The sequence below is a fragment of the Ursus americanus genome, chromosome 13 (genome assembly GCF_024610735.1).
Source record: "Ursus americanus isolate L20-20 chromosome 13, mUrsAme1.1.p, whole genome shotgun sequence".
Lineage (NCBI taxonomy): Eukaryota > Metazoa > Chordata > Mammalia > Carnivora > Ursidae > Ursus > Ursus americanus.
Window position 1 is genome coordinate 60,325,662 of NC_142139.1, and position 18,114 is coordinate 60,343,775.

The window sequence follows — 18,114 nt, forward strand, 5'->3', positions numbered from 1 at the left end:
GACACCTCCTGCTCTGCAGTCCTAGCTTTGCTCGGCAGCCTCCCCAGTCGCTTCTGGGTTCTGGTAGTATCCTGAGTCCCACCAGTTTGGAGGTGATAGTGCCTTCCTGCTGGTTGCTTTAGCATCCCCCCCTTTTTCTTTGGCTCTTCAGTTCTTCTAATACCTTTGAAACTATTTCCCCATATCAGTTTCCTTCAGACTTGAATGCTCTTTGCCAGACCAGACCTTAATCAACGCATTAATATCTGCACTAATATCTACATAGAACAGAGTTTATTGAAACATGTACGTATAAATGTATCAACAAAGTAACTGTTGGGGAGTTATTTGTTGAATGAGAGAATTTATGTGTCGAAGTGTTACTTGAAAACTGGGTAAAATAAAGATATTTTAATGGTTTAAAATTAAACATAAAAATTCCTGGGTGGCTCAGGTCGTGATCTTGGGGTCCTAGGATCCAGCCCTGCATCAGGTTCCATGTTTAGCAGGGAGTCTGCTTTTCCCTCTCCCTCCCAAAAGCAGAGGGAAGAACACAAGGGCAGAAAACAAGCCCCTCCCCCTGCTTGTGCTCTCTCTCTCTCTAAAAAAAAACAAAATCTGTTAAAATTTAGTGTAACCATTTGTTGATGATGAAATTTTAGTAAAAGGAATTAGAAGTGGTGCTAAAACATTTGAATAGAACCATAGGATTAAAATGATAGTATAGTCAGAGATTCAAAAACAGTCTAGAGGCAATAATTGCAGTCAATATTAAAACAAGTATCTTTTGAACCTTTTTGAACCTTGCTACGATTCATAATAATAAAGATCTTAGACTGAGAATGAGTACAATTACATATGCATGAGATAACTGCTGTATTGCTGTACTTTCTATTCATTTTCTTCCTTTTTTCTTTTAAAGATTTTATTTATTTATTTGACAGAGAGATAGAGAGAGCACAGGCAGGAGGAGCAGCAGGCAGAGGGAGAGGGAGAAGCACACTCCCCGTTGAGCAAGGAGCCTGACATGGGGCTCAGCCCCAGGGCCCTGGGATCATGACCTGAGCTGAAGGCAGATGCTTCACGACTGAGCCACCCAGGCATCCCTTCCCTTCTCTTTCATCAGATTCTATCAGATTCTATCCGATGTGACACACAGAGTTTTGAAAACATGGTTCTAGGTATGTTATAGGAACCATAATAGTCTTTGTAAATTCATCGACGAGATTAAGATATTACTAACCCTTGTTCACTCTGTCTTGCTCTGTAGTGGAATTCCTCTATTGCCTTCGTCAGCTCATCCTGTTTACCCACGTTCTGGTAATGGCAGCACGATTTTCCTCTTGGAATTATTCCTCTCCTTGTCTTAGTCCAGAGCGTTCAGATCAACTTCCTGCCCACCTCTCCTGTCCCCCACCGCTCTTTTTTCACTACCTCTGGGGGAGGCGTGTCATCTGGTTCTGGTCAAGCAGAATGATCTTTGACCACAAGGACTATCTCAGTACTCAGGACGTAACCTAAGCAAGGCCAATGAGCTCTACTGTCAGAAAGAAGTCGTTTTGCCAGGCTGGAAGCTGGTAAAAATCAGGCTGTGGGTCCTGAAGCCCTCGTCTGGACAGAGTTGCCTAGGAGAGAAGCTAACAAAGGAAAGAGATGGAAGACCGAGGCCAGCACTCGTGACGCTGAAGCCGGTCACCTTGTCCTGTGAACGGGTAAATTCGCCTTTTGAAATTCAAAAGTAAGAAAGAAGCTCCCCTTCAAATGATATTTAGTATGTGAAATGACTTGAATTTTATTAAAAATTTACATTTTCACATCTCTTCAGTATCCTGAACTTAGGAACGGAAAGAACAAAAATAGAAATCAACACATAATCACTTATATTTTAAATGGCACAAGTATCTAAAATCATTTGGATACAAAAATTAAATTTGTCGGACATTTCAATGCCATTATTAAATCTTAATCTTTTTTCAGTGTCCACATACTTTTAGTTTGGCTATTCTGGGAGCCCCCTTCCCCCCCCCAACCTACCCATTTATTAAGAAAAGTACATTTGAAAAAAAAATACACATTATTTACATTAGGATTTTCACCGAAAAAATACAAATAAAGGAATTAAGGCCTCCCCTCCCCCAAATTTAATGTTTATTTTTTTCCCAACCAGTATACAGAGATATCGTATAACATTATAGATTTACTTAAAGCTATTTATAGCAGATACATTTTAATGTAAAATAAACTTTTACAACATAACTCACTTTTTTTCAGTTCTGCTCAGTATTTGATTTTAAATGTCTGCAGAGTTCACTGATTTGAAGCAAATACCATTCAAACCACAAAGCATACCGAAGGCTGCCAGTACAAAATAGTATCCATAAATGAGAAGTTTTAGCTACAGCATTGAACATTACAGTAGGAAAATATGTAAGCGAGGTGACATTCCACATGCTTATATTATTCCCTGACGAGTTACTGCCACAATGGGTGAACGGGTTGGTGCATGATTACAACTCTTCTCTATCAGACATTCACAGATGCTCATTTCTTGTTGTTTTCAAATACATTATGTGAAACTCTGGACAAGAATTATTCATATTAAAATAACTCCTTAAAAGTGAAGGCAATAATTCTCTATGGCGGAATTAAAACAGAGCAAGATATGATAACACTCCAGTGTCTTTAGAAAATCCTCATTAATCTCTCACATGGATGGCATTTGCTCCAAGCTGGGAGCTTTGGGCTTAGCAAGCAGAGTGAATCACTTATACAATATTCTAGGAGAAAATGATTGATTTGGAAATCTTGTGCTTTCACTATTAGTGGCATTAATTATTGCTTGCAAATATTGTTACCCAGAGCAGTCGCTGATCCGATCTTAAGATACTTGACAGAGAAAATAGCAAAACATCACGGGCTATCTCTACCTCTTGTTATTACGACTGAGCGCACAAAAACATTTACAACGGAGGCTATGACAAAATTGGTTTCTTCCTCTCAATACCTATACATAGAACACTACATAAATTCTGGAGATTAGAAAAAGAAAAGAGTTTTATTAAAAAGTAGGCACTATGGAAATTGGCACAAATGAAGTAACCTGAAAAATAGTACATTTGTATTTTTTTCCTTAATGAGGTGATCTTAAATATAGTATTTAAGCACTACCATTTTTGCTATAACTGTTAAATGTTTCATTCCTGAGATTTCTGGAGAAAATTAAATTTCTTAAAACAAGCAAACAGGAAAGAAAGGGTTTTCCTAGATGGGAGGCTGAACTGTGATCTATATCTCAGCCAATTACTTTCTGTCATTTTCCCACACCTCAGATTTTTCATTTGGGATATATTCACACTGTAGTTTATTGTTTAACTACTGGCCCCCACATATGCCACATCTTTAGAGAGCTGAAATGTTCAGCTGAAAGATGGCATATAAGTAAAAGTTATTGTTACTAAAAATTTGCCTTTGTAGGTAGCTTCTCTTTTTTAAAGTGAGAACATAAAAACAAAATGAGATTTTTACATCTGGTTTGATTTAAATAACAATTCAAGTATCTCCTTTAAAACGATATTCTGAAAAACATTAATATTTATGTACCACAAATTTAAATACGTTTTCTGAGAGGCAGAATATTCCTTGAATATCCTTTGTTTTAATCATTACTTAGACTAGAAAGATCAAAAGTTAGCTTTGGTTCACATCCCAGTTTTGATAGCTCCTGATTTTTTTTATCCAAATACCTAACTAATCATTTAGAAATAAAGTTAATATCAAGTGCATGGCGGAAAGCATCAGACAATAACATTTCATTTAAAAAGCTATATTCAAATGAAGATATGGTCTAATAGAAGTCTTTTGTTCTTATTATCAGCTATGGCTGATATGTAAGATGTTCACTGAGTTTTTGCATGAAATGGAGTTGTTTCATAGTCTTGAAAATGAATTCCCTTAGAAGTTGTGATCTTCATAATAGCGCCATTCAAAGCATCATCTTCAATGAGTGTTATTAATCCACTTGCAATCATTGATGGGCTAAAAATAAAGGAAACATTGGTTTTTTAAACACTAAATCTCAGGCATAATTATCACTACACCTTGAATTGTTTTTGAAAAATCTACTACCTTTAACATGTAATAGGGAAATGGATATCATGAAGCTATGGCTACCTCCATATTTTAGTCAGTTAGATATCAATGAAATCAAATGATAAATTGAGTGGTAGATTTCCATGCCTAACCCGCTGTCATTCTGACAGGAAGAATTTATGAATTTGTATTTATTGCTTAGAAAATGATTATTTTCTCGTCTTTATCTTATAGATCATAGACTTACCAGATTAAAATGGTATTAAAGTAGAAATATGAGGAATTATAGATAACATTTATTGAACATCTACTATCTACTTGTTGCTTGCTGTTTTAAGAACCTTCCACATATCAATGTATTCATGGACTTTCCAAAAACTCTATTTTAGCATTATTTCTACTTTACATGTGAGAAAATTGAGGTACCCAAAGGGTTGACAGGTAAGTTTACGGTCAGGGGTAGAGGCAGGATTTGATCCCAGGTGGTCTGATTCCTTTCTCATGACAGTTAAGACTCTGTGCTGTGAAACCAACTGCTTGAACTCAGACACTTTTCACCAAACGTGTGTGTTGATCAACTGTTTCTTACGAAAATGGTCAGAGCTAGGGGGCCATATGAAATTTCACAAAAGGTAAATGTGAATATTGCTTGGAATTTAGTCGAATTAGGTATCATAAATTCCACAGGCAACTAAACACCATGTTTTTTTAAAAAAAATATCTGATTATGGTCAAAGGCATTATGATGCACTGTTTTTCAGAATTCATAATGTGTAAACATTCTATTTGGGAACCCAGAAAAAAATATTTTTTTAAGAGAATTTGCCAAACCAACACTTTGAAGTACCCTTGGTTTCTCAAATTTAAAGGGTTATTTTTTCCCTTTTTATTGTTTATGTCTAGATAGTACTTCGCTCCATCATATAAAGGAAAATACGTATAGTTTTACTTACTCCAAAATTCCATAGAACTTCATCATATCCTTGATATGATCCTTATATTCTATATATTGTCCCATGTTTTCTTCTTTCTCAATGGATTCGAGGATGGGGGTATTAACAAAGCCTGGGCAAATGGCGTTCAGTCTAACACCACTGTTCATGAGATTAGCTGCCATCTGTGGATGAGAAGTAGAAGGCCACAGGTTTCAGTTGCTTTGTAAATGTATACCGTGGGACACACTGATCATTAAAACCATTTCAAAGACTCTGATGTGAAAAATACCAGTCAGATATCCTTCTAGCGATCTAACAATGACAACGTTAAGGTTGACTGGTAGCAGAAAATAAAAGAATACATACTTAAGTGTTAATTAATTTCTGAAAGTCTCAGCTAATTAATTCTTTGAAAATCAGTATTCCTGGGGAACTCTTGAAAATACCTGATTAACGAAGCTGCTCTTATCTACTGAATTCTGCAGGAACCTAAACGTAAAAAGCCGAGGCTCAGAATTAATATCTCAAGTTTGCTTTTAAAGATTAGGATTGTATACAAAGAGAACATTTCTTTAAAAAGTACTGTTAGGGGAAAGTTTGGGACTCTGATTGATTCTAAAGATACTCTTGATAATATGCACTATGTCGAAGGCAATTTAAGTATTTTCAGACTAGCATTCTTTGACTTAATTTTCAACCTTTTGATTTTATTTGAACTACTTATAAAACAAAATGTAGTCAATTATTTTTGGATTCCATTTACCTACTTGCTGAAGTTAATTTGTAACCCCCGAAATCAATAGTCATGGAGTTTTAGGGGTCATTTATGGACAAGCACAGAGCAAATGTTCCAGCTAAGATCAAAAAGATACTCTTGTTTCAGCTCTCATACTATAAACAAATGTCTTCTTTGTGATATAGTTAGTCTATGTTTTTCCCATTTGTGTGCCATTTGTTGGTGACTTTGCTATTTAAAATGCTTCCCAAGCACAGCGGTGAAGGCTGTTCCGTCCTCCTAAGTGAGGGCAGGCTGTGATGTGCCTTACAGGGAAAATTCATGTGTTAGATAAGCTTCCTTCAGGCATGAGGTTTAAATGCTGTTGGTCATGTTAATATAATACATATCGAACACAACCCATATTAAATAAGATGTGTTTACATGGAAATATACATAAGACTAGGCTATATATGGATTGGTTGGTCAAAATGCTGTGACCAGAGGCTTGAAGGACTAAACCTTGTGTTTGCCCCAAGGAGCAACAACAGGTCAATATTCTCTAATGCAGTGTTTGCAAGTGGGTTTATAGAGTCGACTACTACAAATACTGAGAATTGACTGTACAGATTTATATTCTTGTCATTGTAAACAGGAAATTTCTGGTATTGAAAAATTATTGTTTGTTTGTTTAAATTCAATTAGCCAACATATGGTACGTCATTAGTTTTTGGTGTTGTGTTCAATGATTCCTTAGTTGCGTCTAACACCCAGTGCTCATCAGAATTATTTTGTTTTGTAATAGCTTTATGTGTTCATTCAAAGTTGAATTACAGATTAAGTCTCTGCAAAGTAAATAAAAATTTCCAGTCAATTTGAATTAAGAGCCTGAGAGCTGCTCATCTTCCTTTTTGCTTGAACATTTACTGTTCAGGCATCGACTGTCTCTATCCCCATTTCTTCTCTAGCTCTCTGTTTGGTCCCTCTTTCTGTCTCCCCTAGATTAATCACTGCGGAGATTCCCCCAACTGTTCTATCCTCTGCTACCCCTGTCCTCGCTAATACATTCTCTAAGCAATAGCCAGGACAGCCTTCTGAGAGTGGAAATCTAATCTTGTCACTCCTTTGCATAAAAGACCCACTGATGGCTGCAGTTAGAATCAATCTAAGCTCATTCCTGGGCCCATAAGCTGCTTTTGGTCTAGTTCCTGCTTCTGACGTTCCCCTCGCTCCTTAGGTGCCAGTCAAATTGCCTCTTTCCAGTTCATAAAAAGGCAAGCATTCTTACTTCATGCCATCAATGCATGTAGTCAATTAGGCCTCAAATATTTTTCTTAGTTCTGTGCACTTGTCAACGTAGGTCCCATGGAGACACCATCCCTGGCTCCTCTCTCTGGTTAATTCCTGTCCCACCCCTCTGTGCTCTCCTTTTTATCATAGCTCCAGTGATAAGTGATATCTAGAGCACACTACATGCAAGGAGGCCTAAAGTTACTAATTTTTAAATTTGGAGTCAATTTTAAAAATAAAGAATGTCTTCCTTTTTTTTTTTTTTTTTTTTACCCTTAGGATATTTTTCCACAACGCATCTGTGTTTAGGACCAGCTTCGTTTTTAAAAGATCTCTTCTTCATTTACTCCTTGATGTGATCTGAAAACCATTTTTTATAGTAAAGATTAAAGGATAGTTTATTTTTCTCTCTTTAATCCAGATGTACTGAGTTCTGGCCTTATCCCCCTCTGCTCTACAGAACTCAGGTTTCATATGTGCACAGACAGAGAACAGCGATATTGTGGTGGTTCGCTCCTCACCGCAGCTGACCGTGTGAATCCAATTATGCCGTGCTTTGAAGCACAATAAACAGGCTGTTGGGCCACAGGCATGAGCCCTGAAACAAACAAAAGATTTAAACAATTTCACTAAAAAATAAGCAGACAAAAATCCAATAATTACTATGGGATTGAATAATTTGTGCCTGTTCCCTTTGACGTTTATTCTACAAAACACACTAAAATAATTACTAGACCATCTTCCTTCAGGAGCTCTACGATCCTGGCCTGAATGGGTGGTATGTAAGTTACAGTCTAGGAATGAAGCCAAGAGTGATATGGAAGAGTCCTTCTGTCTCCCTGACCTTCTGTCAAGAGGAGGAAATGGTACACAAACAGAATCACCTTACATCCAGTAAGTTACCACCAATGTTCAGTTCTTAAGTCTTGATTTCAAAAAGTGTCTCTTCTATATTTTGTAAGGCTTCCAAATGGCTGAAGTATAAATTTCTGAAGTGAGATTTGGAGAGTACTTGTCTTTGCTGTCAGTTAGTATGCATTTCCCCATCGCCAACTGTACTGAATGATGCCTCTAAAGTGTTTAAGAAAATTCAAAGTAACTTCTTTGGATTCTGACCTGTGGTAGATGCCTAGATCTTCTCGCCCATGACTTAGGTAAAGAAAGCCAGAAATTAAAAAAAGGAAAGGAAAGGAAAGGAAAGGAAAGGAAAGGAAAGGAAAGGAAAGGAAAGAAAACCAGAAATAAAAATGTATGATCCCATTTTATTTCATTTCATAATCATGTACTCTAACAGAATTCAAACAATTCTAGAATTGGTTTAATTTACCACATATACCCCATAGTAACTACTCGAATGTCTGATTAAATTCATGGCCTGCAGAAATAGTAATATTGTAGCGCACATAGCATCTTTTCTCCCCTACCTTCTGGCCCAGCCCCCTAAAAGAAACAAAACAACAGGAGAAACCTTTTACTGAACTGTTACTATCACGTTTATTTCAAATAACTGTCAGTTCTCTAATCAAGAGTGACACCTGAAACTAGAGCCATTAGTATATTTCAGTTTTTAACAAATTTCCTCCATTAACTCATTTTAACATTTTTCAAATTTGTGATTTCTGAGTCAAGAAACAGTGATCTCAGATTACTATAATGTTATTAATATCAAATGTCACGCTAATAATACTAAATTATTCTGCTGAGACGTGTTCATCTCCACCCAGCTAACTAGTCCCAGAGCACCACCAATCAGTTGAGCGTGTTGTGCCAAAGTTCAGCAATAAATGCAGACCTTAACCACTCCCTGGGTGCCTGCCAGGTCTCAATTTATAAAGTATGTTTGCTCAAGAGCAGTTTAAATCCCTGAGGATGGTAGATCACACATAGCGCGTCCACCCAGTGATCTCAAAGTACTGTACCATGTGGCTCTCTTGTTGTTTCTTCTTAGGTTAAGGAAAATGTGTAAGTTAATTAAGTTCATCGATGTCAGTCAACAAGAATTTATGCTGCCTCCACAGGGCACACAGGTGTGTGAGGGGCTGGGGACAAAGGGAATAAGTAGGTGCACCCAGGGATTGCTGCTGCTTGCTCTTCTAACTTGGTCATTGCTTTGCCTCTCCTTAAAGCTTTACGAGACAAAGGCAGTTGGTTGGAGGATGGTGTTCGCGGACTGCAGGAAATGCAGAATGACCCTTAATCAGAGATAAGCTGACGCAGCCAAAGGAACAGAAAGCACAAGGACACCGTGCATAAATGTTGTCAAAGATGAATTCAGAATGAAGTTTTGTTACTTGTGTGAAGGTCCTGAACTTCTGAACCCAAGCTAGTTCAAAATGTCACAGAAGTGAAATAAATCAAGAGTGTTAGGTTGGTTCCATTTAAGAAGCAAGCAGGGGACATAGACGTTCCTCTAAAGGTACAATTGTAAAGGCGACCAGCACATGAAAAATTTGTTTGCATTTTTAAAGTGGCGCTTGGCTTTATGAATCTTGTTAACATTATAATGACATTTTCACTGCTAGCCTGCAGAATGTCTACTTGTCCATTGTTTTCACTTTCTGATATTAGATCAAAGGCTGTATAAATCAATATCATTCAGAAATTGTGTTATACCTCAATAAAAAAATTAATTTTTTATTGAGGTATAACGGACACACAATAAACTACATATATTTAAAGTGTACAGTTTGATAAGTTCTGACATATGTATACACCCATGAAACCATGACCACAATCAAGATAATGAACGTATCCATCACCTGAAAGTCTCCTCTTGCCCCGTTGTCATCTCTTCTTTCTGCTTTTCCCCTCCCTCTAGGCAAACACTGATCTGCTTTGTGTCACTGGAGTTTGCCTTTTCTAGAAGTTTATTCAAACGTAATCATATATTGTAAACTCTCTTGGTCTGACTTCTTTCACTCGGGATAATTATTATGAGCTTTATCCATGTTGTAGTGTATTTCAATAGCTCATTTTTCCTTTTTCTTTCTGAATAGTATTCCACTGTGAGGATATACCCATCAATCGCATATACATTCACCTGTTCGTAGAGATCTGGATTGTTTCCACGTTTAGGATATTACAACTTTAAGAGAATTCTTTTTTTTAATTACTTAAGCAAGTCGTACTTAACTTAGTTAAATAGAGATTTTTTTCTTTATCTTCCCATACATATAGATTTTAACTGTTGCTTCTTATGTTTCAAACAGGTAGGGTGGGTTAGTGATGGGCAGTGCTTTCCCAGCTTGCAACGGACAGTCCAGGTGGAAATTTACTATCTGTACTTCAGTTTGCCATTGTGAAAAGAAGACTAAATGGGTAGAGAAAGGCTTTTTTTTTTTTTTTAAGGTTTTTGTTTTCCTTTTTAACAATGATTTTGTTCTGAATATTTCAGAACATCCTGAATATTCCAACATTTTCTATTAGATCTCAGGTGCCACTTTTCTTTTACACACAATGTTATTGCTAATATAGTTTAGCTTCAGTATTGATTAACCGTACTTCTGTTACTACCTTCGTCCTACAACATTAATATATGTTGTTTCTATGTGCTTCAAATAAAAATGTGTTCTGAGTCTGGGAATCAAGGTCAGCACACAGAATTGTGCAGGGTGTGATATGACTCTGGAAGCACCATTAACATGGTAGTGTAAATTGCGCCCTCCCCCACCCCGCCAAATTCCTGCAGTTTACAACCTGCACAACTATACATGGCAGCCGTCTCTGGTAGAAGAGGATGACAGAACAAAAGAGACTGAGAAGAAAGAACCAGTGGAGCTAGGAAGAAAACAAGCTAAGCACTGTGTCATAGAAATTAAAGATAGTATTCTAAGAAGCCTACAGTGGTCACTGTTATCATGTGCAGAATCAAATTAGAATCATTCCCCTTGAGATATGAGCATGTCTCAATATCACTCATCCAAAAGTAACACCCCTGGTCTTCGTTTCCTCCAGCTACAATTCTGCATCTCTTGACAACACAAAGTACTGAAAAGAGTTACTCTATTCACTGTCTCTACTCTCCTTGCCTCCCATTTGCTGCACAACTCACTCTACTTGGGCTTTCATTTCACCCCTCCAATCAAACAGATCTCATGCCAACAGTTTCTCATACTACTTAACCACTCAAAAATGTCTTTTTAATCAAAGTTGTCAAGAGGGGCTAGAGCACAGTGGTTTGGTCTTTGGGTAGAGGCTGGCCGAGTTAAAAAAAAAAATCTTTTTTTTCAGTGAGAACATTTTTTTTAAGATTTTCTTTTTTAATTTATCTGAGAGAGAATGTGTGAGCACAAGCAGGGGGAGTGGCAGAGGGAGAGGGAGAAGCAGACTCCCTGAAGAGCAGGGAGCCCATCGTAGGGCTCAATCCCAGGACTCGGGATCATGACCTGAGCCAAAGGCAGATGCTTAACCGACTGAGCCACCCAGTGGCCCCCCAGTTCAATCTTTGAATCCACCGCAATGAGCTATGTGGCTTTGAAGGAGTAAGTGCTGGCTCTCTAGGTGCTTTGCTTCTGTGCACTAGAGGCCTCATAGTGGCCCCTGAGTCCCCAATGAGCTAATTTACATAAAATACTTTAAGCAGCACCTAGCACATAATAAACACCGCTATTTGCTATGATTTTACACCAATATTTTTCCTTAAGATGAAACACCTCCAAATCTTGTTTTGTAGGCTTATTTATCCACATTGTATCTTTTTATGTAAACGTACATTTTGAGCTAAAATGCCACAAATCTGGTCCAGTGTCCTAACTTGCTTTGCTTTCTTAACCCTGGCAAACTGCGGGCTACTGTTAATCCCAATTCAAGAGGATTTACAGAAGTACATTCATTTAAGATCTGCGTGTTTAGTCCCTTTCAAGTACAAGGTATAGTGAAGTAGTTTTTAAAATATACTCTATTGAGGGGCGTCTGGGTGGCTCAGCGGGTTAAGGGTCTGCTTTCAGCTCAGGTCATGATGCTGGGGTCCTGGGGTCGAGCCCCTCGTCGGGCTCCCTGCTCAGCAGGGAGTCTGCTTCTGCCTCTCCCTCTGCCCCTGCTCCTGTGCTCTCTCTCTCTTGCTCACTCTCTTTCAAGTATATTTATATACCCTATTTAAATGTGTCAGACTAATGGGAGGACCCCTGGTGCAGGGAACTTCACTAGGTGAAGTGCTAGATCAGTGCTAGTCTTCCGACTTTAAGGGAGTTTTGCCGGTATTAGGACTGCAGGACCAGCTGCTGGAATTAATTTGGGTTTTTAACATCTTGCAAATTAATACCTATATGCACAAGGTCTTCATGTTAGAGGATTTAAGAACAACAACAAAATAAAGGATTGTGGCAATGAGATGGCAGTCTCTGAAGAAATGACATTTTGTTTAATGAGACATTTTTTATTTGTGCGTAAAAACGGATACCTTATATTTAAATGGTTAAGAATAGAGTTTTTATCTCTATCTCTCAACTCTCTAAAACTTATCTCTAAAATTCTAGACCCAGCATGGTGCAAATTCACTCTAGAATCCCAAAACAACTCACTCTAAAATATAACATGTCTTATTAGTTACAGGATTATGTTTATCATAACAATAGATTTCGAAAAAAATCAATAGAAGGAGAAATTCTACCCACAAAATAGAGAAATTTTTCTACAACCACTCAGAATAATAACACCAATAGCCACTGACTGATGAGATAATTATGAAGAAAAACATAAATACCTGAAAATTACACGTGCAATTACAGAACATACAAGGAATTCATTTAAAAAAATATAATTTCCATTTCCACATTAGTTCTTCTATCTTTCATATTCTTTCTGCCCATATTGGCAACAGATAGCTTTAATCTCTACGTCTCAAAGAAGGTAAAAAGCTCGAAAAGATTTTGTGCAAAAATCTGAAATCTGCTTGGCCAGGGCAATTGTACTGGGTCTCCAAACAGGTTTTCTTTTAAATGGATATAAGTCATGTGAAGTAGGGGCGCCTGGGTGGCTCAGTCCTTAAGCGTCTGCCTTCGGCTCAGGGTGTGATCCCGGCGTTATGGGATCAAGCCCCACATCAGGCTCCAGCCTCACATCAGGCTCCTCTGCTGAGAGCCTGCTTCTTCCTCTCTCACTCCCCCTGCTTGTGTTCCCTCTCTCACTGGCTGTCTCTGTGAACTAAATAAATAAAATCTTTAAAAAAAAAAAAAAAAGAAGTCATATGAAGTAGATTACAGAGACGTGCTAAAGAAATTCAACTTAGGAAAATAAATTGAGAATCTAAAGATACTAATCTTTGCATGATAAACTGTAGTTCAGCAGCTGTGCCGAACAGCAGGGATCTGAACCCCTCACATTTTCTTTACAATCAAAAAGGAAATCGTGTACCCATCTTTCCGTTTATAACTACCACTTCTCTAAGGTGAGGGAAAAGGGAGAACTGGTGAGAATCTGTTTATCTACGTTCCTGTAGAGAGCTGACCAAAGTAATGGGGGCACTTCCTCATCATGTGATGTTCCACAGAACAGAACACCTTATCTGATGCTGCTTTTTCCCTCAGTTTCATGTTTGCCATGAACAAATCATGCTTTATTTATTTATTTTACTTATTTTAAAGATTTATTTATTTTAGAGAGACAGAGAGCAGGGGGAGGGGCAGAGGGCAAGGGAGGAGGAGGGGAAAGAATTGCAAGCAGACTCCCCCTGAGCTCGGAGCCCAACACGGGGCTTGATCTCACCACCCAGAGATTACAACCTGAGCTGAAATCTTGAGTCAGATGCTTAACTGAATGAGACACCCGGGCGCCCCCAAATGATGGTTTAAAGTGTGACATGACATAAAAAGTGGTATAAACCTTCCTAAAACCATTTCTGTAATAAAAAATCTTTCCAGAAAGGTAATTTTGTTTGTTGAGAATGAACTTCATTAATTCTTGAAAGTTGCTTCTAATGTTCTGCCAAAACTCCTCCTAAAAGTTCAGGCGTTGCCTAGCGCTAGGATCAGAAGAAACGGAGATGAGCTTCTACAGCTGCTCCGTGAATCTCCCTCTGCAGACTGGAGGCGAGCGGCTCAAAGTGTGGTCCAAGGACCAGCCCCAGAACTTCAGGACCCATCCCAGACCTACTGAGTCAGAATTTACATCTGAACAAGTCCCTAGGTAATATCTATGCATGTTAGATTCCAGAAGACGATTCATTTCCTAATCTGGCTAGGAAACCCTCAATCTTTTTATCCATTCCTCAAAGGCCAACTCATAAATATTTCATCTTTCCTATTGATTCTTTCTCATCGATGCCTTCTTAATAATGTTAAGCCGTAAGACAACAAAACGGACACCACGAAAAACGTTGCCAGTACTAAACAAGAAAGGTGGCTCGCGTATTCATAACAGCTGCCATATGACCAATAAAGATCCAGATAATCTATGACATACACTAAGAATGGCAAAATAAAAATTGCGTTATTGCTACTGCTAATTCTCACCACATTTTCCAAGTTATATATAGTTGTTTGACTATAAGCCGCAGGGACTGGGTAAAAGGTAAATGTGACATCATACAGACAAGAGTTTATCACAACGCCTGTGACTTGGCAGTTGCTGAACATGTTAGGCCCCCTTCCTTGTATCAAGAATACTTTCAGAGGTTAGGACCACATGATTCTTTTTACTTTTGACCTAGAGATGAAAGAAGGTACCATTCCAGTCTAACCACTGCTCTTTAGGCCATGCGAGACCCAGTGCCTTGAAATTTAGTATCATGTTTCTGTTTAAAAAGTCTATGCCACGCTAACGATTTGGTTCTGCCACCCTGGTAAGAGATACTGATACACAGCTCTTCAGGTAGAAATTTTGCCGAGTTACTTTCATATCCCCCTTTTCCCTTCCGTACATGCTCAATGTATCTTTGACTAAGTTGAATCCGTTACTCACACTGGTATCTTTTGCACACCCACCTTAACACAAACTGCAAGCTTATTATGTCAGTTTCAGTGAAATGTATAGCTTGAATAAGTGTGATACCGGCTTGGTATTCAAGACATGCTAAAAACAAAAAACCAAACCAAACCAAACAAAACAAAAAAACTATGATTTTTCAAGTATTTTCTTGAAACTCGAAATGTTTTCAGAAAATAAGTTTTCTTATTTACTGTGTTTTCAATCTCAGTAAATAAGACCCTACTGGGATCTCTCACAAATGCCCCTGAGTGACTGTCTCAGAGGCACAGAGAACGCCCCCAGTGAGCACCAGGTCCTCAGCAGCTGAGCATGCGGCTGGCGGAGGCAGGACTAGCAGGCAGATTGCTTTCCCTGTGACAACCGCTCCGTCTTTCCCACTGTTCGAAGCAACTAACTATATAAGAAGCACACTTGATTCTTAGGGGAAGTCTTGCGGTCAGAGCACAGCTGTTGAAGGACCTGTGTTAAACCAGACTTCATTCTGACCTGTTGTTGTTCCTCTCAACTTTTTTTTTTTTAATAGTTAAGGATGACTATGTGCAGCTTTATATGCAGTGTTTATAGACAGAAACTTCTAGAGAAGAGTCTAGGTGGTTAACAGTGCTCAGAACATCTTCTGGAGCTCCCAACTGGCGCACACCCTTCCCACACGGAGGAATCCCTCTCCACTTGACTCCTGTTTGTTAAACTTATTAATTGCATTTGATACTTGGTCTGCGTCAGTGGTCATTACTCATTAACTTCTCTGCCCAAACCAGTGTTTCAACTTAAGGTTTTACTGACAGTGAAGGACTCCAGTGAATCTATGTGAGATCGTGAGGAAAGCCTGGTGGAGTTCAACAGCACCTGCAGCTATTCCTTTAACAGTCTGAGCAACAGGGGAAAAATAGGAACAAGTCTGAGGATAGAAGGTTCAGAAAACACTTTTGGAAAACAAGAGGAAGCAAGCATTAGAAATATCTTTCCTAAATTTTGTCATTTATACCTCAATAAAGCTTGGGGGGAAAAATACTTGGACACTGGTAACTCCTCAAAGACTTTTTTGGTCATCTGGCCTCTCCCAACAGGCAATGACTTCAAGGGTATAAAACTGTTGGTAAAATTTCTGAGGAAAATGTGAGGCCAGAGAGGTTCTCACTGATCTTTTTCTAATATTACAAAATCCTGAGTGTTTATCAAACTAATCGTATTGTGGGAAGACGAGACGATCTGGGTGAGTGGATAGAACACAAGGCAGCGCATCTTCCTGCATCTTCTTTGTGAGAGGAAAGCACCTTAGTGCCAAAGCCCGGGGTGGGAGGAGAGGTGGCAGGGCCTGTCCAGCTTGGCCAGTGACAAAAAAGAAACAGTATAAAGGCATCAGGTATGGAGCTCGGGCATTATGGAGGGAGGGTACGTCTCTACGTAAGGATGAAGGCACCACATTAAACAGAATGGACAGAGATAAGCTACATAACTATTATAAGTAGAGTTACCCTGCTGGCTGGGAGGAATATTACGTGGAGAAGCAGTCTGGAATGCTATGATATTCATTAAATTGTAAGAGTGCCAGAAAGGTAATTTGAAGCTAAACTGATCTTATCGCTGAATTTGTATTTATTCACTGTTTCATCTGCACGATTAGAGAAAGATCCACACATGGTTCCAAATGTTGACTGTGAAACAGGTAAGAAGAGAACGAATACCCAGGGGTGGGTAGTGTGATAAAGCAAGCTTTTAGCTAAGAAAGCAAAGTGGACGTCTAATTGTAATCCTTAAATTGCGCTTCTCAGTGACATGTTTTGACTTGTGACTTTGGTAAGCTCCTCAGATGTTTTCAGGGCTTTACTCTGTGTGTCGAACGGGGCAAAAGCTTAAGATATCACTGAGGTTTAGTCATGTGGTCTTGAGATTAAAGCAGCACCCAGAAGGCCTGAAGACAGCTAGCACATTTCACTGGCTTCACCGAGTTATAGGAATTCAGTTTCTTTGACCTCTCAGTTGGACAAAAGTAGTCACGGATGGAGAGCCAAATTAACAGTCTCACGGACAGGAGAGTGAGATAACCTGGTGGTTAAGACAGAAGAGGTCTTGTATCAGGTGCTTGCATGGGAATTCCCACTTTACTGCTTCCTTGCTGTGCAAGCTTGTGCAAGATACTCATATTCTCCTGCCTCGATGTCCTTCTCTACAAAATGCAGATTACAGAATCTACTTCACGGGGTGGTTGTATTAAATGAGGTAATGAACACACGGTGTTTAAAATAGCATTGTGTAAACAGTAAGTGCTCAATGAATGTTAAGTATGATGACACATTTAAATATTTTTATTGGCTAAGAGGCAGTAGTACATTGCATTTCTTTATTCATGCTCTGAGGCAAGTAAGCCTCTTTTTTTTTTTTTTTAAGCCTCCTTTTATGGTACAGAATGTCTCGAACAGAGTCCTAAACCGATCCAACCCTGAGGCTTCCAGACTTCCTGGGAACGAAAGACCTCCAGTGACAGAAGGGCAAGGGGCTCCCTGGAAGGGCTCATGCTAACATGCTTGTTAGCCCTTTAGCTTCAAGACACAACCCACGGGATTCTCTCTTGATCACCACCCCAGGTTTTTCTATGTTTCTATTTTTATTAAGATATCAAGTACTTCTTGTTAATCCTCCAATCATTTATGTATTTTTTCCTTATAATTTCATTTCAAAATAGTGCAGAGAGAGAGTTGGCAATTTGACTCTAGGGTTTCAGACTCCCAGAATCTAAAATGTGGCCCTCTCTTGGGCCAAATATCTAAGTCTTGCCCATGCTCTCAACTTTTACCACATCCTCAGAATTGAATTGTTACCATTTGTAAGTAGACGTTACATTAGGAAAAATAACCAAGTTACCCTGAAAAACCAAGTTACCCTGAAAAACTTGTAGAATTGGTTCTATAATAACTTCAGGGATGTCATTTTGTCTTTAAGCAACCCAGAAACTGAGATGTTAGTCTGTTTTTTGAGAACTTCTCAAGAAGGAGATTTCTAAGCCTCCCTTGGTGGCAGGTTTACAGAGAGAGGCTTAAGGACCATCTGACAATGACGCCCAGAGGAAGGAGAAAGAACAATGCTGAGAATCAGATCTCTGGTGTGGTCACAGGCGCCTCCACACCTGACCCCTGAAATACAACTGGAACTAGGAGGTGGGGCACAGCGGGAGAGGCGGGGAAC

At 38.8% G+C, this 18,114-nt stretch overlaps 1 protein-coding gene across 1 annotated transcript in view; it reads right to left on the reverse strand.

Moving 5' to 3' along the window:
- Nucleotides 1-1,746: 1,746 nt before the first annotated feature.
- The window catches only part of HPGD (15-hydroxyprostaglandin dehydrogenase), a 29,916-nt gene continuing 13,548 nt past the window's right edge, over nucleotides 1,747-18,114 (reverse strand). Inside the window, exons 5-7 of the mRNA XM_045799412.2 lie at nucleotides 7,530-7,606; nucleotides 5,022-5,185; nucleotides 1,747-4,014 (exon numbers count right to left, since the gene is read on the reverse strand). Coding sequence (XP_045655368.2) covers nucleotides 3,876-4,014; nucleotides 5,022-5,185; nucleotides 7,530-7,606 — 380 coding nt within the window. The 3' untranslated portion in view covers nucleotides 1,747-3,875. The remainder of the gene's footprint in view (nucleotides 4,015-5,021; nucleotides 5,186-7,529; nucleotides 7,607-18,114) is intronic.